Consider the following 21,039-nt stretch of genomic DNA (forward strand, 5'->3'; position numbering starts at 1 on the left):
CACCTTGATTTTCTCTTGGGGAGATATACTTCAGATGAGTGCTTCACCATCTGCTCTAGGCTTAGAGCATGGGCCCTAGGCCTCAGCCAATCACATTCTCCTCCTTACGGTAATTGGTTCAAGGATAGTACCCGATCCAGTCAGAACCAACAAGACCCAACTTGACTTTTGCTGGTGGTTCTGAGAGAGGCAGAGGCTTCCCTGCTGCGAACCTGGGGGCTATGAGGCTGGAGCTGCTGACCCCACAGGAGTGCAAGGATGACACTGACTCTGAGGACACAACCAAGTGGAGAGCTGGAGAGATATTATTTGAGTCTTGGCCTGACCCCTGCATTATCCTCTTCATGAGCCCATAAATCCCCGTTTGGGTTGGGCTCTCTATCACTTGCAACCAGGTCTGGACACACGAGGACTGTGAGGGCTCAGAGGAGGACGTGAACTCCCTGAAGGTGAGCTCCTTGGCAATTCATCCACAGTTACTCTGTCTCCCTTGCTCGTATCTAGCACAGGGCTGGCCCTGACAGATTTTATCAAACTCATTCCTGCATTTCCCTCCCAAGCAATCAAAACACTGACCCCCTGTGGGGAAACTATGGGGCTTCCTGAGGGCCTCTAATCACGGGAATATCTTCCACAATTCAGGGCACTCATTATGGACCCCCAAAGGGGGTGGAGGTGACTGGATGTAGCTGCCCCTAGGAGCAGGGGCAGCAAACCTCATTGGAGGACCCAGCGCATCTAAAAAGGCTTCAGAACCAGATAGAACAGGGTTAAATGTATGTCTCTACCACTTAATTGCAGCATGATCCCTGGTAATAAACCCCCTTTGGTTTGCTACCCACTTCACAGGGTTGTTGTTTGATAATGAACATAAAGCACTTAACTTAGCACCAAGTCCACAATAAGGGGTTACTCCCTTCCTTCCCCAAGTCTAGGGGGGCGGGGGAGGGGAGAGGAGCAGTGGAAAGGTGCCCCCCAGCCCTGCCCTCGCACAGAGCACGCCACACACCACCGCCACCCAGGTGCAGGTACAGTTTATTCACAACAGAGAAATACAAAGAGCAGAGGGTTTGTAATTCCTTTGTTTCTTGCCCCCTTTAGTGTTTTCCCCCCACATTTGATTTTTACTTTGCTCCCTACCCCCCTTTTAAAATATAACGCAAACTTCTTTCTTAACGTGTCTGAGGGGCACCTGCCCTTACCTCCCTGCCACCAAGATGCAGACTGAGAAGCCAACAGACTGTTTTCTCTTTTTTAATAAGGTAACTAGTTCTAAATATGGTGGCCTGGAGGTCCCATAAAAAAAAGCAAAGGGGTATTAACAGTATGTATAACAGCGTATTTACAGGGTAGTAACATGCGGACGAAAAGCTACAATACTGAGTATCAGACAACGCAAGTCAAACAAAGTGGGTGGGGTGGGGGCAGAGAACCCCACGGGAAAAGAAACCCCAGGAAACGTTAAACTGGTAAATCAATGGCGAGTTAAGGCTTAAAAGTGTATAAAAATAACACAGTTAATATTCAAAACGGAACTCCAGATACAGAATATATAGATGAGTTTCTGTCTAGCTTCTTTTTCCTGGGGGGATATGGGGGAGCTTCTCCGGGCTCTGTACATGGTTCCTATATACACGGACACGCATGGCTTTCAGATTGGGGTGTGTCTGTGGGGGCTGGGGGCTGGGGGCAGGGGTCTGCTCCTGGAACCCTCCGTTCTGAGGATCCCTTCCCTGCCGAGGGGCCTAGGGCCTAGGCTGGGGATCTCCTCCTCCATAGCAGGGAAGACTAACAGCCCCTCCCTGGGCACTGCCCCCATCTGGAGGAAATTCTGGAGGGGGATTCGAGCCCCAGGCCCACTCCCTCCCCGTCCCCCTGCCCACAGTCTGGGATGGCGGGAGAGGTAGCCGATAGGTTTCCTGGCCAGCACCGAGGTAGACTGGGGTGGTCATCAGGGCAGCGAGGGGCCAGGTCTCATCCAGCCCGCCCCCACCCCACTTCCCTGGGCCTGCCGCCCAGCCCAGCCCATCACTGCACCCTTTGGTCCTGCAGATCTCCTGGCCCCTCTCTGGTTTCCGCCTCCTGAAGCCTGGGCAACTCTGGTAGCTGCCTCATCCCTCTGCTCAGTAATGCCCAGGGCACAGCTGGAGAGGTGCTAGCTGGGCAGCCAGGGATGAGGAGCGCACTCCAGCTGCCTCCTGCCCCCTCCCACCTGCGGGTCCCCTGTGCAGTCCAGAAACCCAGGCCTGAGCCTTCCCTCAAGACTTGAGGCCGTGGCAAGAGAAGGTCCCACGCTGCCCTCTGATTCTCTGTGTCCATCTGTCCGATTCTTTTAATTTCTCGGTCTTAGCAGCACCAACGTCTTGGCCAATAAATATCTTTTTTCTGTTATTTCCAAAACTTAAAAAAAAAAAAAAAAAAAAAAAACAAAAAAAAAACAGTGAAGAAAGTGAAGGGTGGGGAACAAAAAAGAAAACTCAACAGAGAGATTCAAAGTGCTCTGAGATCGTCTTTGGATGCCACCAAAATAGTCCAGAATCTTGAGGTTGGCCTGACCGCCCTGGAGCCGGCCCAGGTAGGGCTTCTGCCGCCCAGGCCTCCCGAAAGGTTGGGAAGGTTGTGAGAGAGCTCGGCTGTTCCTGGAGGCCCCCGGAGGGAGCTGGGGCCTGGTGATGCCGGGTCTGCGTCTGCCAGCGGGCCGGGCGGGGTGGCGCCTCGGTCGGCTCAGATGAGAGAGATTCGCACGGGGATGCCGGGGGACTCCGTCCTCTGGGGTGAGTGATGGCTCACCAGGTGCTCCACCACCGTGTGTTTGGACATGTGCTTCATCAGGTAGGTCTCCTGTGGGCAAGAAAAGAATTTAGAACATGTGGTCCCCGGGCAGTGCAACCGGTTTGCACTCAGCTACCAGCCAAAAGGTTGGTGGTTCAAACCAACCTGGAGGTGCTTCGGAAGACTGGCCTGGCAATCTGCTTCTGAAAGGTCACAGCCTTGAAAACCCTGTGGAGCGATTTTACTCTGCACACATGGGGTCACTGAGTCGGAGCTGCCTTGATGGCAACTAACATCAACTAACGGAAAGGTTGGCAGTTTGAATTCACCCAGGGGTGCCTTATAAGAAAGGCCTGGCAATCTACTTTCATAAGATTACAGCCATTGAAAACCCTGTGGAACACAGTTCTACTCTGACACACATGGGGTTGCCATGAGTTGGAATCTAGTGGACCACAATGGGTTTTTGTTTTTTTTTCAGGGAATGCAGTGGAGGCTGCAATTCCACAAGCGGCCACTGGAGGGAACCTTGGTAGGAAGGCCAGCTGGGGGTGGGTTGACACGGCTCTAGGGTCAGGTTGACATCAGGAATTGGCCCCAGGGATGCTGGCTCACTTTCTGGAGGCTGAGCCCACAGCATGCTGGCCGTTCAGTGGTGCCCACCTGGGGATCCCCTGGACCAGGCCAGCAGCCATTTTATCAACTGTACCAAGGTGTGCTGGCTGAACCGCAGCCTCACCAGGCCGAGCACAGCTCCTCCCAGTATGGACAATGCTCCCATTGAGGGCAAGTCAGTAAGCCTCAGTTTGAACCTAGTTCTGCCATTCTTTAGTGGTGGGATCTTGAACAAGTCATCGTACCCCTCTGAGCCTCAGTTTCCTCCTCTGAAGTGGGGATGCTGAAGGAACAACCTCAAAGGGTTGTTACGGTGATGAGGATAAAGCCCTCAGCATCTAGTAAGGAGTGCTTGGCTGCTAACCAAAAGGCAAGCAGCTCTGCAGGAGAAAGACCTGGTGATCTGCTTCCATAAAGGTTACAGTCTAGAAAACCCTATGGGACAGTTCTACTCTGTCATATGAGGTCTCTATGAGTCGGAATCAACTCAACAGCATCCGCCAACAACAAGGGTTGAGCAACTGCTGCTTCCCCAGTCTCCATATTTCATTCCAGGTGGTAGTGGGACCTCTGGCCTCTCCCTCCACCCCTCACTCGACCCTACCTAGTCTGCTTGGTGAGCTCGGGAAACATAAACTGGGCATGCTCAACTCATCCCTCGAGCCCCCACAAGCTCTGCTAAGCCTGACCTAGGATGCCCATGATGATGGCAAGGCCACCCAGGGCCTCACCTGCAGGCCCCAAGGCTCTGGCACTAAGCCTCGTCCTCCCGCTTGGCCTGTATCAGTAACAGAGCTGGTACTCTGGTTCCCCACCTGCCACTCCTTGGCCTCATCCCTCAATTTGCTCAGAATCCGGCAGAGGAAGCCCTCAAATGTGGTGGCAACACGCTATTAAATGACACCAGAGGGACATAATCAGCAAAATCCAAACCAGGAAACTAAAGGACGAATAACCGAATTTCTTCAACAAATAAATTGCAAACAAAAAAGAGGGGACAGAATCTATTGATTAAAAGAGACTTAAGAGATGCTGGATGAACCCCTGATACTGCCCTGATATCGCCCTTAAAATTGAAACCAAAAACATCCCCTGAAGTCATTTTAAAACCAAGCGATAGTTTAACTTAACTAGTTAAAAATGTCTGTATTGAGCATTATGCACTTTTAAGAACTATCTATATGGGATCATGGAAACCCTGGTGGCGTAGTGGTGAAGAGCTATGGCTGCTAACCAAATGGCTGGCAGTTTGAATCCACTAGGCACTCCTTGGAAACTCCATGGGGCAGTTCTATTGTGTCCTACAGGGTCGCTATGAGTCGGAATCGAATCGACCATAACGCGTTTGTTTGTTTGTTTTTTAATATGGGATCAGAGTGACAATAGCAACTCAAAAGATTAGACAGGAACCTTAGGAAGCAGTGAGTTTATGTTAATGGTGAAGGAACAACTCAGAAAAGGAGGGTGAGAATGGTTGTACAACTCGAATACAATCAGTGTCACTGAATTGTACATGTAGAAATAGTTGAATTGGTGTATGTTCTGCTGTGTATATTCTCAATGGTAACAACAAAATAAAATTTAAAAAAGAGACTTAAGAGATATTATCGACCAGTTGCAATGTAGGAACCGTATCTGGATCTTGATTAAAGAATAAAGTTGTAAATAAATAAAATTATGGCATTCATGAGACAAATGGAAATGGTATTTGATTGGGTATTTGATTATATTAAAGAGTTAGAATTAATTATCTTTAGATATCATACTGGCATTGTGGATATGTACAAAAAAAGGAGTCCTTATCTTTAGAGACAAACAAAAAATTTAGAAATTTTTACAAATGAAATCATGACATCTAGGTTTTACTTAAAAAAATAGGGGTATGCATAGTTTGAATCCACCAGGTGCTCCTTGGAAACCCTATAGGGCAGTTCTACTCTGTCCTATAGAGTCGCTATGAGTCGGAATCGACTCAACGGCAATGAGTTTTGGTTTTTACCCCAGATATACTGAATCAGAATCTACATTTTAACAAGATCCCCAGGTGATTCTTACGTATAATAAATTTTGAGAAGCACTGCTCTACTAGTGGTTCTCAGAACTGGTCCCTAACCAGCAGCACCCCCCTTCTCTACATTTTGTCCTCCCTGCTGCTGTCTTTCAAAACATACTTTTCCTTTATCACCCAAAAAACCAAACCCACTGCTGTCAATTCCAACTCATAGAGATCCTATAGGACAGAGTAGAACTGCCCCATAGAGTTTCTAAGGAGTGGCTGGTGGATTCGAACTACTGACCTTTCGGTTAGTAGCTGAGCTCTTACCCACTGTGCCACCAGGGCTCCTTCCTTTATCACAGTGGTTCTCAAATGGAGGTGACTTTGCCTCCCAGAGAACATTTGGTGATGTCTGGAGACACTTTCAGTTGGCACAACTGGGGGTTGGGGTTGCTATTGGCATCTAGTGGGTAGAGGTCAAGGATGCTGCTAAACATCCTACAATGCACACAATGGCCCCCTACAACAAAGAATCGTCAGTAGTGCTGAAGTTAAGATAGCCTTCTTTGTGGCAATTATTAGTTTTTCATGACATCTTTATTCATGTGGTTACTTGTTTAACGTTTGTCTCCTCCAGCAGATGCTACCCTCCCTGGGGGCAAGGAATGTGTCTGTTTGGTTCCTCCTGATTCTGAAGTACCTGGCACAAGTGTTCAGTAAACACTGAGTGAATAGATAATTGTAATAGCTAGGTTTACTAGCCACTGACTCTACCAGCCAGCAGTTCTATGAGTTAAGAATTATTACCTCCTCTGTTTTACAGATGAAGAAACTGAGGCTCAGAAACCTCTATGCTGGGCATACAAGGCGATCTGTTAACCAGAACATTTGATTAACCAGAAGCACACACACAGGTGACTCACCTGGCTTCCCTCTTCTGGGTGCTGTTTGGCCCTCTTTTGGGAAAACTCCCACCCAGGGACAGGGGGTTAGATGTGATGACCTTTCTGGTACTCTTCAGGCCTTTCCTGAGACTTCAGGGGTGGCTCTGGGTCAAGTCACTGTGCCACCTTGTGGCCATGATGGGAGTTGCAGTTTCACCAGCAGCAGGAAGGCCCTTCTCTCTCTCAGGCTCCCTGCTCCCTCCCTGGGTATGCCAGGGCCTGGACTGAACCATGCCTCAAGAATCCAGGCTAAGGGAGGCAAGGGGCGGGGAGCTCACCCAGAACTAGGAAGCAGAAGTCCTGGGTTCAAGCCCTGGCTCTGCCACTCACTGTGATCTTAGGGAGCCACTTCCCCTCTCTGGGCCTCAGTTTCCTTGTCTGGAAATGGGGAGAGGCAGTGTAGATCTGAGGAGGAGGAGGAAGCTGAGGCCCAGGGAAAAGATGGGGCTCCCCAGGGACGCCAGCGACCCCAACACTGGCAGGGCCGGCACTCACCGAGGTGTAGGCCCGCCCACACATGCTGCAGCAGTAGGCCTTGGCGTGCTTGATGGCGTGGGCCGACAGGTGGATTTGTAGGGAGGCGGAGTCTGAGTAGGCCCGGTAGCAGTTGGGACACTTGTAGGGCTTGTCCTTGTTGTGCTGGCGCTGGTGAGACTGTGGGGAGCATGGCAAGGGGTCACGAGATGGGCAGGACTCCCAAGCCCTACCCCCTTCTTATGCTCCCTTGTGGGAGGGGTGGGGGGAAAAGCTGTGCACCTGGTGGGCACGAGGCAGGCAGGCACTACTCACCTGAAGGTTGGAGAGCTGAGTGAAAGCCTTTTCGCAGCCAGGATGTGGGCACTTGTACGGTCTGTCGCCTGTGTGGATTCTGCAATGGGCAGCCCAGTGAGGTGGAGGCCCTGACAGACCTCCTGGGCCAGCTGTAGCCCCCAAGCCCGTGGCTGGCTGGCCTGGGCCACACTGCTGGCCCCCAAGTCTCCCAGCCTCCACCCCACACACTCTCCCCAGGGACCAACAGTGAGCCCCAGGCAAGAGCTGGGGACTTCAAAGGCACCCCTTCCTTCTCTTGCCTCCCATGGCCTGTCTGTGACCAGGACCTCCCTGTTCCCCACAGGCCCAGCTGAACCCACCCCTCACCAGCACCCACTCAGGGACCCAGTGAGGGCCTCCAGCTAATCCTGGGGAATTTGCTTCAACCACACTCTGCCTTCTCTTGTAAAAAAACCCACGCTGCACACCATTCACTGAAAAGAGCACAGACCCACCGCTTTGTCACATCATCCCTGCGCACTCTGCCTCTTTCCTCAGAAGGAGACGTTTCTCTTTAGCTGTGATGGCCCCCGACTTCTTGTCCCTACGCCTCCCCATGTCAGGTACATGTCCGTGATGGCTATGTGGTCACTAAGGCCCTGAAGCTCAGCCCCTCACACCTGTGGTCTCATTCTGGATCCTCTTCTGACTAGCTGTGTATACTCACTGCCGTCAAGTAAATTCTGACTCACAGTGACCCTGCGGGACAGAGTAGCACTGGTGGATTTCCAAACAGCGACCGGTGGATTCGAACTGCCAACTTTTGGTTAGCAGCCGAGCTCTTAACCACTGCGCAACCAGGGCTCCTGACTAGTTGTATGACCTTGGGTAAATCACTGAGCCTCAGTTTCTTCATCTGCAAACTGGGGATAAAAACACAGGCCCTTATCTCACAGGGCTTTGTGACAATTACATTAAATAATACATGTAAGGAAGGGGCTTAGCCTAGTGTTGGCACAAAGCCAGCACTCAATAATCGTTCACCAGCATTATTACTACTCATTCATTCAACATCTATTGCATCATGTCCCGTGTGGCAGGCACCATGCTAGCCCAGGCACTTGGACTAGATCAGTGAACAAAACAGACAAAACCACTGTCTTGTGGAAACAAACAAGAAGTATGAAACAAAATAAGTAAATCACACGCGGAAGGTAGTAAGTGCTGTGAGAAAAAACAGAACAAGGTAAGGGGAATCTGCGTGCCAGAGAGAGAAGGGTGCCATTTTAAATAGGATGATCAGGGTGAGCCTTGTTGGGGTGATATTGGAGCAAGGACTTGAAGGCTGATGGCAGTCTTTTCTGTTTTGTGTTACAGCTTGGGCTTGTCACCTGTGCCCAGGTGAGGACCGACCAGGTGGTGGAGCTCAGGAGCCTTGTGTGCACCAATGGAAGTCCTTCCTTCCTCTCCACACTGAAGACTTTTTACTATTACTCTGGGCTCGTCTTTAATCATCTGTTCTGGCAAATTCTCTGTGCTAAGCAGGTAGGCAATGAAATGCCAGCTGGGCCTGAACCTTGTTTGCCTAATTTGCCAATGAGCATTAAGTGGAAGGAGAATCCAGATCTGCCAACCTATGCCGTCTCCTTCCCTCCAATGCCCCAGCCCATCTAGCTGACTGGTTTGCTTCATCCATCAACAAGTGCATCTCGAGGCCTCTTGGGCAGGCCTGGTGCTAGACTTAGGGCCACAAGGTTGAGTAAAAAACACTCCCTACCGTCAATAAGCCATGAACGTTGGCTGCCCACTATGAACACTGATAAAGTCAAATTCCTTAGCATTTTTCCAACATTACTGGCATGAATCAAAAAAACAGAAAATAACAAATGTTAGAGAGGCACTCTTAGGCACTGCTGGTGGGAATGCAAACTGGTACAACCATTTTGGAAAACGATATGGTGTTTCCTTAAAAAGCTAGAAATAGAAATACCATATGATCCAGAAATCCCACTCCTAGGAATATATCCTAAAGAAATAAGAGTTGTCACGTGAACAGACATATGTACACTCATGTTCACTGCATCATTATTCTCAAGAGCAAAAAGACGGAAACAACCTAAGCACCCATCAACAGATGAATGGATAAACTATGGTACATACACAAAATGGAATACTATGCAATGATAAAGAACAATGATGAATCTGCAAAACATCTCACAACATGGATGAATCTGGAGGGCATCATGCTGAGTGAAATAAGTCAATCAAAAAAGAACAAATATTGTATGAGACCATGAAAAGGTTTACACACAAAAAGAAACAATCTTTGATGGTTACAAGGGAGGGGAGGGTTGGGGAGGGTATAACACTAACTAGACAATAGATCAGAAACCCTGGTGGCACAGTGGTTAAGAGTTCAGCTGCTAACCAAAAGGTCGGCAGTTTGAATCCACCAGGCACTCCTTGGAAACCCTATGGGGCAGTTCTACTCTGTCCTATAGGGTCACTACAAGTCGGAATTGACTCGACAGCAATGGGTTAAACAATAGGTAAGTGGTAACTATGATGAAGGGTAAGACAGTACACAATACTGGGGAAGTAAGCACAACTTGACCAAGGCAAGTTCATGGAAGTTCCACAGACACATCCAAACTCCCTGAGGGACTGAATTACTGGGCTGAGGGCTGGGGACCATGGTCTCGGGGAACATCTAGCTCAACTGGCATAATATAGTTTATATAGAAAATGTTCTACATCCTACTTTGGTAAGTAGAATCTGTGGTCTTAAAAGCTTGTGAGTGGCCGTCTAAGATACTCCACTGGTCTCACCCCGTCTGGAGCAAGGGAGAATGAAGAAAACCAAAGACACAAGGGAAAGATTAGTCCAAAAGGACTAATGGATCACAACTACCATAGCCTCCACCAGATTGAGTCCAGCACAACTAGATGGTGCCCAGCTACCACCACCGACTGCTCTGACAGGGATCACAATAGAGGGTCCTGGACAGAGCTGGAGAAAGATGTAGAACAAAATTCTAACTCACAAAAAAACCCCCACCGGACTTACTGGTCTGACAGACTGTAGAAACCCCAAGAGTATGGCCCCTGGACATTCTTTTAACTCAGTACTGAAGTCACTCCTGAGGTTCACCCTTCAGCCGAGGATTACACAGGCCCATAAAACAAAACAAGACTAAAGGGGCACACCAGCCCAGGGGCAAGGACTAGAAGGCAGGAGGGCACAGGAAAGCTGGTAATAGGGAATCCAAGGTCGAGAAGGGGAGAGTGTTGACATGTCATGGGGTGGCAACCAATGTCACAAAACAATATGTGTATTAATTGTTTAATGAGAAACTAATTACTTTGTAAACCTTCATCTAAAGTACAATTAAAAAAAAAAAATTCCTTAGCGTGTCATTCAAGCCCCCTTGACATGTGATCCAGCCTCACCTCCCTTCTCTTACGTGCCCTACATCCTGGTCCTCGAGAATTGTTTCTCTTTATTTTTTTCAAATATTTATTTTATTTTTGGTGAAAGTATACAGAACAAAACATGCACCCCTCCGACAATTTCTACACGTACAGTTCAGTGGCACTGGCTACAGTCTTCACTTTCTGTCAACAATCTCCCTATTTCTACTCAAACTGTTTCAGCCCTATTAACTTAAGATTCACTGCCCCCCTAGTCTTCTCATCTATGCTTTAGAATTACTGCTGTCACTTTGGTCTCATATATATAATCTTTTAAGAGTACAATATTTAAGGCATATGTTCTTTGCTAATTGAGCTCAACTGTTGTTTAAAGATGACTTCAGGGGATAGTTTTGGTTAAAGGTTTAAAGAGTATCTAGAACTATTTCTGATCTGCCAACCAAGTCTGATGACCTCTCACCACCACAACCAGACCTGGGCTGTGTCCTCAGATGGGAGGCCGCCCACTTCTCTGCCTGCTGAGTGTCAGCTCATCCTTTCAAGCCCTCAGACAGCAGGGCTCAAACCACCAACCTTCCATTCTCAGTGTAAAAGCCCCTTCATCAGGGCAGCCTTCCCTGACCCTCCAGACTAGGTCGGACCCCTACCACCCACCCCCACCAAGCACCACAGCATCCCCTTCCCAGAAGTCTGCACACTGGTATTTATTTCCTCAATGTCTGATCACTGTTTTTTTTGCTGCTTCCTTAAAGGCAAGGACTCCTTTGGTCTCCTTTGACATCATCCAGTGCCTAGCACGGGCTCAGCACTGAGATGACCCCATACGTAGTTGCTGAATGAATGAAGGCAAGTGAGTGCTTTCTCTCTGAAGTCAGTCCCTGACAATAGTCATAGGCTCAGTGTCATCGTAACTTCCATCCCTGAGATGTATTTCATGACTGTTTGTTGAATGACTGACTGACTGACTGTCCTCCAGGGACCAGCCAAGCCCTCTTGACCAGGAAACTACCCCTCTGGCCTTCTCCTGTCCAAGCACAACTCCCTGAACTCCTCCCTGGCCTCCGACCCTCAGCCCCTCCCCTCCTGATCTCAGCCACGGCAGCAGCTGCAGGGATCTCACACTGTCACAGTCCTGCTTTACAACCTCCACTGTCTCCCTCTGTTTCCAGGACAGAGTCCAGACCCTCTGCCCAGCCTTCAAGCCCTTTACAATCTGGCCTCAATTTCTAAAGCTTCCGTCTCTGCCACTGCTCCCCACAGCTGAGCATCATACCAACTTTCCCCCAGCACATGCAGAAATTTCCCCAGCAAGCCTCTGAGCCTTTGGGCATGTTGTTCCCTCTGCCAAGGATGCCTCCCTCCCTCTCTGAGCTGAAATCGGTGTCCCTGGACTGCCTCCACCCCTACTGACTTAGCCTTACCCTGGAGGCCCCAAGATTCACTCTGCTTTCTTGCCTGGCACCTCCACCCCTATGTGACCTTCTCTTTTGCAGCTTAATGTCCCCAGCCCCTTCCTTCTTCCTGAGGCATAGGCTGCTCTTTGGTGCACTAGGCCTGAATCCCACTCCTGCCACTTCTTAGCTGTGTGACCTTGGGCAAGTTACTTTCCTCCCAGAGTCCTACTTTCCTCATCTCTAAAATAGGGATCGTAATAAGAACTGTAAGGATTAAATGACTTCATATTAATCATCAAACACATAAACAACCTGATCCTTTGTCTTCTGCCATTCGACAGAGACCCTTTTCTGTTATTTGCCCCAACAGAATCAGTCAGATCATAAAATCCAATCCATCTTCCCAACAGATGGTGTTCATAAAATATTTTTGCAGTGTTAGTGTTTAATACATGCACTTCTATTTCAGATAAACCATTCACAAAAAACAGCAAAGAGGGAGTTTTTTCAGCGTGTAAATAAACTTATTAAGGATTCATTACGTATCATTTTTCTTTTATTTCCCAGGTCATAAACTGTACATTATACATGTCTTCTGTCATGTTATGCTTTGTAATGAAAACAATGGTAGAGATATTGAAAGTTAATATTCCGGGAGATGATTCCCTCTCTGTGGCATATTTTCAGATTATTTATCTCTTACGTAGAAATCAAAATTCACACTGTACAAGGATTTTATGGACACCTTGTATATGAAAGCACCTTATGCAGGGCCAGGCACAAAGTAGCTTTCTGACAAAGAATAGTTGTTGTTGTGGTTATTATTACCATTATCATCATCAGACCTGAGAAAACAAAACGACACCTTCTTCTGCCACCATTCTCATTACTCATGTACATAACACAACACAGAGAGGAGAAGAAAAACGGAAACAAAAAACACTCTGCATCCTGAACAAACAAACAAGCAAACCAATCCAGAGTCACTCTATCTAGCACTAGATCCCCAAATAAATAAAATCTTGAGGGCTTTCCTATAAGTTACTAATTCCCTCACAAAAAAACGCTATCCCTGACTTTTGCAATATGTTATCTGCAGATATGTGATAATCTTCGTACCTGTGCTAGTTGGATGACATGACTGCTGTTTTTCCACCATGAACAGGATGACTATAAACTTCTGTTTCTTTTCTCTTTAAATACCTGTGGTATTTGTTATTTAGCGTGCTGATCCTTCTGAAGTGTGGACTTCCGCACCATTTTGCAAGTTTCGTTACTTACTGAGTCTTCCTTTCACAGATGGAGGTCCCGTCAAGATGCTCCAGAGTCACCAGACCCACCAAAGTGCATCACCCAAAAAGTGCATTCAGATATACCTTTCTAGGCGCCCAGGGTGACTCTTGCCCCCTCCTGATTTAAACTCTATTTTCTATTACTTGACCAAGGCTGGTTCTATTTTGGACATAACCTTATTTTATTCTCTCTGTTAGTGGCAGTAGCACTGGGAAGATGGATTGGATTATAGGATCTGACTGTCTGGTTCTCTGTCGAGGGGCAAACAACAGAAAAGGGTCTCTGTCGAATGGCAGAAGACAAGGAATCTGGAATCTGCTTGTTTCTTTGTGTTTGGCTTTTTCTGTTTGTCTAAAGGATTCTGGTACGAGAAGAACAAAGTGGAAAGGCTCACACTACCTGATTTTAGAACCTATTATACAGTCACAGTAGTCAAAACAGCCTGCTGCTGGTACAACAACAGACACAAAGACTAATGGAACAGAACTGAGAACCCAGACATAAATCTATCCATCTATGAGCAGCTGATATTTGACAAAAGCCCAAAGTTCGTTAAACGGGGAAGACAGTCTCTTTAACAAATGGTGCTGGCATAACTGGATATTCACCTGTAAAAAACTGAAACAGGACCCATACCTCACACCATACACAAAAACTATCTCAAAATGGACCAAACACCTAAATATAAAACCTAAAACAATAAAAATTATGGAGCAAAAAATAGGGACAACACTTGGGGCCCTAATACATGGTATAAATGGTATACAAACCATAACTAACAACGCACAAACACCAGAAGAGAAACTAGATAACTGGGAGCTCCTAAAAGTCAAACATTTACACTCATTAAAAGACTTCAACAAAAGAGTAAAATGAACCTACAGCCTGGGAAAAACTTTCTGGTTATGACATAACCAATAAGGGTCTAATCTCTAAAATCTACAAGATACTGCAACACCTCAACAACAAAAAAACAAAAAAATCCAATTAAAAAATGTGTAAAGGATATGAACAGACACTTCACCAAAGAAGACATCCAGGCGGCTAACAGACACATGAGGAAATGCTCGAGATCATTAGCCATTAGAGAAACATAAACCAAAACTACATTGAGATAACATCTCATCCTGACAATACTGGCACTAATCCAAAAAACAGAAAATAATAAACGTTGGAGAGGTTACAAGGAGACTGGAACTCTTATGCACTGCTGGTGGGGATGTAAAATGGTACAACCACTTTGGAAAACGATATGGCACTTCCTTAAAAAGTTAGAAACAGGAATACCGTAAAATCCAGCAATCCCACTCCTAGGAATACACCCTACAGAAATAAGAGCTGTCACACAAATAGACATATGCACACCCATGTTCACTACAGCACTATTCACAATAGCAGAAAGATGAAAACAACCTAAACGCCCATCAACAGATGAATGGATAAACAAATTATGGTACATACACACAATGGAATACTATGCAAAGATAAGAACAATGATGAATCCACAAAACATCTCACAACATGGATGAATCTGGAGGGCATTATGCTGAGTGAAATGAGTCAATCACAAAAGGATAACTATTGTATAAGACCACTATTATAAGAATTCAAGGAAAGGTTTACACAGAGAAAAAAGCATTCTTTGATGGTTATGAGGGGAGGGAAGGGGAAATCACTAACTAGGTAGTAGACAAGGATCAATTTCAGTGAAGGGAAGGACAATACACACTACTGGGGAAGTCAGCACAACTGGACCAAAGCAAAAGCACAGAAGTTTTCTAGACACATCCAAACACTTTGAGGGCTTGAGTAGCTGGTGCTGGGGCCTGGGGACCGCAGTCTTGGGAGACATCTAGGTCAACTGGCATAACATAGTTTATAAAGAAAATGTTCTACATTCTACTTTGGTGAGTACCGTCTGGGGTCTTAAAAGCCTGTGAGCAGCCATCTAAAATAAAATACATCAATTGGTCCCATCCAACCTGGAGCAAAGGAGAATGAAGAAAACCAAAGACACAAGGAAAATACTAGCCCAAAGGACTAAAGGACCAAATGAACCAGAGACTCCACCAGCCTGAGACCAGAAGAATTAGATGGTGCCCGACCACCACAATGACCACCCTGACAGGGATCACAACAAAGAGTCCCAGACAGAGCAGGAGAAAAATGTAGAACAGAATTCAAATTCACATAAAAAGACCAGACTTACTGATCTGACAGAGACTAGAGGAACCCCCGAAACTATGGCCCTGGACACGCTGCTAACACAGACCTGAAACCATTCCCAAAGCCCACTTTTCATACTAAGATTAGACAGGCCTATAAAACAAACAATAATACATGTGAGGAACATGCTTCTTAGTTCAATCAAATATACAAGACTAAATGGGCAGCTCCTGTACAAAAGCAGGATGAGAAGGCAGGAAGGGACAGGAACTGGATGAATGGATACAGGGAACCCAGGGTGGAAAGGGGGAGTGTGCTGTCACATTGTGGAGACTGTAACCAATGTCACGAAACAATATGTGTATAAATTTTTGAATGAGAAATTAACTTGAGCTGTAAACTTTCACCTAAAGCACAATTAAAAAAAAGAAAAAAAGAAAAAGATGATGGAGTTAAAAGAGGGGGAAGGAATAAGTAATATAAAATAGCTGCTATAGTCCCTGAGTCTAACTGGTCATGAGGATGGATGTCGAGGGGCAAGAGGGATAGACTGTATCATTCCTTGTGGATCCCCTACAGCCATCCCACTTACTCCCACATACCATTTTAAATAAATCCTTATGGAATTATTAAAATAAAATAAAAAAAAAAGGATTCTGGTACTTTCAGGCATTTGGGCTACCCACGTCTTTGCCACTGAGTCAAAACATATCAGTTTAATTACATATACCACTGCCTAATGACTAATAAAGATACCTGGTGGTGCAGTGGTTAAGCACTTGGCTGCTAACCAAACTCGGTGGTTTGAACTCACCAGCAGCTCTGCAGGAGAAAAGACCTGGAGATCTGCTCCTGTAAAGATTACAGCCTGGGAAACCCTATGGGGCAGTTCTACTCTGTCACATGGGGTTGCTATGAGTTGCAATCGACTCAACGGCACACGATAATAGCAACATGTGTGTATATATATATATACACACACGTGTACATATATATAAACATATATACATATGTACTTTTTAAAGACAGACAAAAGCAAACTTCTTTCCATGTACAGAGACTGGTATAAGAAGTATCAACAAAGACATTTCTTTAAAAAGATTTTGTTTCTAGATTTAAAGCACCCTTATCAATTAGTGACAATTATAACCCACACTTTATGGGATAAATGAAAAGAGTCTGAAGATGGGTCAATGCTCTTGCTGCCTAAATATGTTCTTGCTCTGAAAAACTGACTATGCATTATACTTTAACAGAGGACTCCATTCTCCTCCATTCTCCTCCATTCTGATAGTGCTGACTATTATAATAAATGGACCACAGTCACCTAGTCTTACCAACAGGGCTGCTTTGCCCCTCACATTTGCCTAAAGTCCTCTGCTTCGAGCTGTAGGTCAGAAATTGAGTCTTCTGAAAGAAACATCAAAAGAATGATAGCCTCAGTAAAGGACTGTAGCAGATACGCTTGGCTCTTTATACTTCAAGGACTAGACTAATGGGGACAGGCTTCCAGCTGACATCATCGCCATGACTGGACACTGCCAGAGGCCAGGCAGGATCTAATAGTCTTTAGTGCAGAGGGAGACAACTTTGTAAAGTGGACTAACTACCCCAAGGTCCGCAGAGCAGGAACTATTACTTATGATTGGGTGAAACCGATTAATGTTCTATTCTCTACAGGACATACGAGGAAATTCTTCTTTTCCCCCAATCTATCTCTAATCCCCAATTTGTTGTCTGTTGTTGTTAGGTGCTGCTGACTCATAGCAAACCCATGTGACAGAGTACAATTGTCCCATAGGGTTTTCTAGGCTGTAATCTTTACGAGAACAGATTGCCAGGTCTTTCTTCTGCAGAGTTGCTGGGCCAAACTTTCCGTGAGCAGCCAGTGTTGTGCCACCAGGGCTCCTTAATCCTCAACTTAGGAGGCTATATTTATATAAATTGGAATAAAATATTCCTTACATGGTGCCTTGTTGCAACTATCCCTTTAGAATTCTGGGGCAAAAAAAAAAAAAAAAAAAAGCCCATGAACATTTAATATAGATACAAATATCAAGGAAACATTAAAATAATAATTCTATTGAAAATAACATATAATTGGCCTGATCTACAAAACTACTCAGAACAATTGCTAAAAAATATTCACAGCACCTTTCCCGAGACATTTTTCTTTTTATGACTGTTAGTTATGCAAGTAGGTTCAGTAAGAATCTGTCCCCTTTCCTAACAGGATATAGTTGGGCAAATCAAATTTGTAACCATGACCATACCACAAATGTCACATTTAAAGACAACTCTCACTTAATGAGGCATGACAAGCCTGATAGTGAAAAACAAGGACTGTACTTCACATATGGAAATGAGGCCTTCCCAGTCCTCCAGAAACGGGACTGATCTGTTCAACGGCTGGTGAAACCCCAGTCTTGCAGGTGATTGAAAAAAAAAAGAGCCAAGTCCTGCTAGTCCAGGAACACTGACAAGCTTGGGAACCCCCAAAAAGAAGATACGCTTTTCCATTACCGGTTGTATGAGCACAACCTGGCAGAGGTGAACTGGATGGTTCTAGGTTCCTGATCTCAGAAATATAAGACAATAAAAATAGTTCTAAAACTTAAAAAAAAAAGTTAAAATGATGACACAGATGCTTTCCAAACCCTACTGACAGAAGTTAACCCTCCAGCCTTCAGATTGCATGCTCTAGTTAAGATAACCATGCAACCACAGAGGATTTGCTTTATTAATTTATTAACTGACATACTCATGTACTTAAAACTGGCCAAAGGTTTTCAAAAAATGAAATGGCAAAATCAGAAAACTGCTGAAACAAATTGGTGCCGCAGGAGGTGTGGGGATGAGAAAATAGGCGGATATCCTGCCCTGGTCCCATCTGTTTACTATCAAACCTACACATCATGCCCATAGTCAGAGAAATAAACAAAACATTTTGCACCCTGGGGTAAAGCAAACAAAGGCAATGGATAAACGAATAAATAACAACAACTACAAAAACCCCAAACAAATAAAAAATAGGGTCAGTCCATCTAGCACTGTTGTTGTCAGCTGCTGTCAGTCCCCAACTCATGGCGACCCCATGCACAACGGAATGAACTGCTGCCCTGTCTTAGGCCATCTTCATGATCGGTTGTAGATCAGACTGTTGTGATCCACAGGGTTTTCACTGGCTGATTTTCAGCAGTAGATCACTAGGTCTTTCTTCGTAGTCTGTCTTAGTCTGGAAGCTCTGCTGAGACCTGTTTAGCATCATTGTAACGTGTAAGTCTCCACTGATAAGACAGGTGGTGGCTGTGCTTGAGGTGCATTGGCCAGAAATCGAACCTGGGTCTTCTGCATGGTCCCCAAAATAAATAAAACCTGGAGCCCTTTCCTATAAGTTGTAAACCCACACAGCAAAAAAATCAGCTTTATCCCTGATTTTTACATTGCTGATACTGGCAAACATGTGTCAGTGCTTACAGATACAACAACCAGGTAAGAAAACCACTGTTTTTCTCCCTAGTTAAACTGAGAAACTGTGATCTTGGTAACCTCCGGTTTGTTTCTTTAAACACCTGTGTTTATTTGGTTAGCCAGTCTTTCTGAAGTCTATACTCCCCTGCAAAACTTAGCAAGTAGATTACTTTTCTTTCCTTAAAGCATTTGTATCTTTGAACTGCCCACTCACACACTAGACCGTAAACTGCATGAGGGCAGGATTTTTGTCTGTTTTGTTCATTGCTATATCCCCAGCATCTAGAATTGGGTCCAGCATATAGTATAAAAAAAAGTAACAGTTGCCATCAAGCCGATTCTGACTCATGGCAACCCCATGTGTTGCAGAGCAGAACTGTGTTCCACAGGGTTTTCAACGGCTATGATCTTATGGAAATAGATCACCAGGACTTTCTTCTGAGGTGCCCCTGGGTAGACTCCAAGCACCAATCTTTCAGTTAGTGGCTGGGCACATTACCGTCTGTACCACCAAGGGATTCCTAACATATAGTATACAAAAAAAAAAAAAACCCCAAATCCATTGTCACTGAGTCAATTCCAACTCATAGAGATCGTATACGACAGAGGAGAACTGCTCCATAGAGTTTCCAAGGAGCAGCTGGTAGATTCAAACTGCCGACCTTTTGGTTAGCAGCCGAGCTCTTAACCACTGAGCCATGAGGGCTCCGACATATAGTATAATAAACCAAAAAAACCAAACCCGTTGCTATCGAGTCAATTCTGACTCATAGGGACCCTACAGGGAAGAGTAGAACTGCCCCACAGGATTTCCAAGGAGTGGCTGGTGGATTCAAACTGTCAGTCTTTTGGTTAGCAGCCATAGCTTGCTGTAGTTCTTAACCCCTGCACCACCAGGGCTCAGACAGGCTCTGTAAATATCCATTAGTTATATACTTTATAAAAGTTAGTCCCATTTATTCCACAAATGTTTAACAAATGCTTAGATGTCTATTATGTGTCACACACTAGGGATGCGAAAATGGAGAAAACCAAGCCCTTGCCCTCAAAAGCTCCCAATACGATGGGGGCGGTGGACAAATAACCAGGTAAGTATCTGGCAGCCCACCACTGCTGTGACAGGGATGTACAGGGCCCGTGGAAACAGCTGGGGAGCCAGGGAGGGCTTTCTGGAGGAAGCTGGACTGAAAGATGAGTAGAAGGTGGCCAGAGAAACAGGGGAAAGGAGGGGGAGGGTGTTCCAGGTAAAGGACACAGCATGTGCAAAGACCTAGAGATGAGAAGCAGTGTGGCTGGAGGAGAGCGTGCAGCAGCGAGAGCTGAGGCCACTGAAAGGCCTCAACTGCCAAGCAAAGAAGTTTGTCTTCACCCTGAAGGTAATGGGCACCTAGAGAAGGTCCGTGCCCCTCCCATGATGCACCAGGCCACAGGAGCTGAGCTGAAACAGGCTGCTGGCGGGCAGCACAAGCAGGCCACTCACCTGGTGTGCTGCTGGAGGTGGGAGAGCTGTCGGAAGGACTTATCACAGTAGGAGCAGTGGTAGGGCTTGACGCCCAGGTGAATTCGCAGGTGCTGGGCCAGGTAGGAGGCGTTGGCAAAGGACTTGGAGCAGTGTGGGCACTTGTGGGGCTTGGCCTCTGTGTGCGACTTGGAGTGGATCTGCATCTCGGACTTGGTGAAGAAGGTCAGCGGGCACACCTTACACCTGTGGGACGAGAGGCAGGTTCACACCTGGGAGGATCCCCCCATCTTCTGCCTGCAAATCTCAGGGGAGACCTTCTACCTGCTCACATCAGAGAGACCTTGCACCTGGGACAGATCTTTCTTGAGCGGAGTCCAAGGGGACACAGGCCTGCCTGAGAAAGATAGGAGACAGGCTCCCAGCCTAGGCACCCTCCAATCTGCAGGAGAAAGCTCTTACACCTGGGGGCACACTTATGGCCAGCTTGGGGACAGGTTTACACCTCACAAGGGAGAAAAGGCCTCAGGATCCCAGTGAGGGTTTGCACAGAGCCAAACCCCAGATTCTGGAAGAGCGAGGAGCTCTAACATGCTTAGGAAGTGGTTCTCAACCCTGGCAGCTCATTAGAATCATCTGGGGGAGATTTGGCAAAAGAAAGGCCTGGCAATCTGCTTCAGTAAAGATCACAGCCAAGAAAACCCTATAGAGTAGTTCTACTCTGTAACACATGAGGTCGCCAGAGTC

General features: G+C 46.3%; 1 protein-coding gene and 1 pseudogene across 1 annotated transcript in view; both read right to left on the reverse strand.

Moving 5' to 3' along the window:
* Positions 1 to 1,016: 1,016 nt before the first annotated feature.
* The window catches only part of ZNF362 (zinc finger protein 362), a 31,142-nt gene continuing 11,119 nt past the window's right edge, over positions 1,017 to 21,039 (reverse strand). The window contains exons 5-8 of the mRNA XM_004371977.2: positions 20,314 to 20,538; positions 7,117 to 7,195; positions 6,823 to 6,981; positions 1,017 to 2,841 (exon numbers count right to left, since the gene is read on the reverse strand). Of these exons, the coding sequence (XP_004372034.1) occupies positions 2,725 to 2,841; positions 6,823 to 6,981; positions 7,117 to 7,195; positions 20,314 to 20,538 (580 nt within the window). The 3' untranslated portion in view covers positions 1,017 to 2,724. The remainder of the gene's footprint in view (positions 2,842 to 6,822; positions 6,982 to 7,116; positions 7,196 to 20,313; positions 20,539 to 21,039) is intronic.
* On the reverse strand, positions 1,401 to 2,319 carry LOC111819658 (uncharacterized; annotated as a pseudogene).

The sequence above is a fragment of the Trichechus manatus genome, unplaced genomic scaffold (genome assembly GCF_000243295.1).
Source record: "Trichechus manatus latirostris isolate Lorelei unplaced genomic scaffold, TriManLat1.0 scaffold00015, whole genome shotgun sequence".
NCBI lineage: Eukaryota > Metazoa > Chordata > Mammalia > Sirenia > Trichechidae > Trichechus > Trichechus manatus.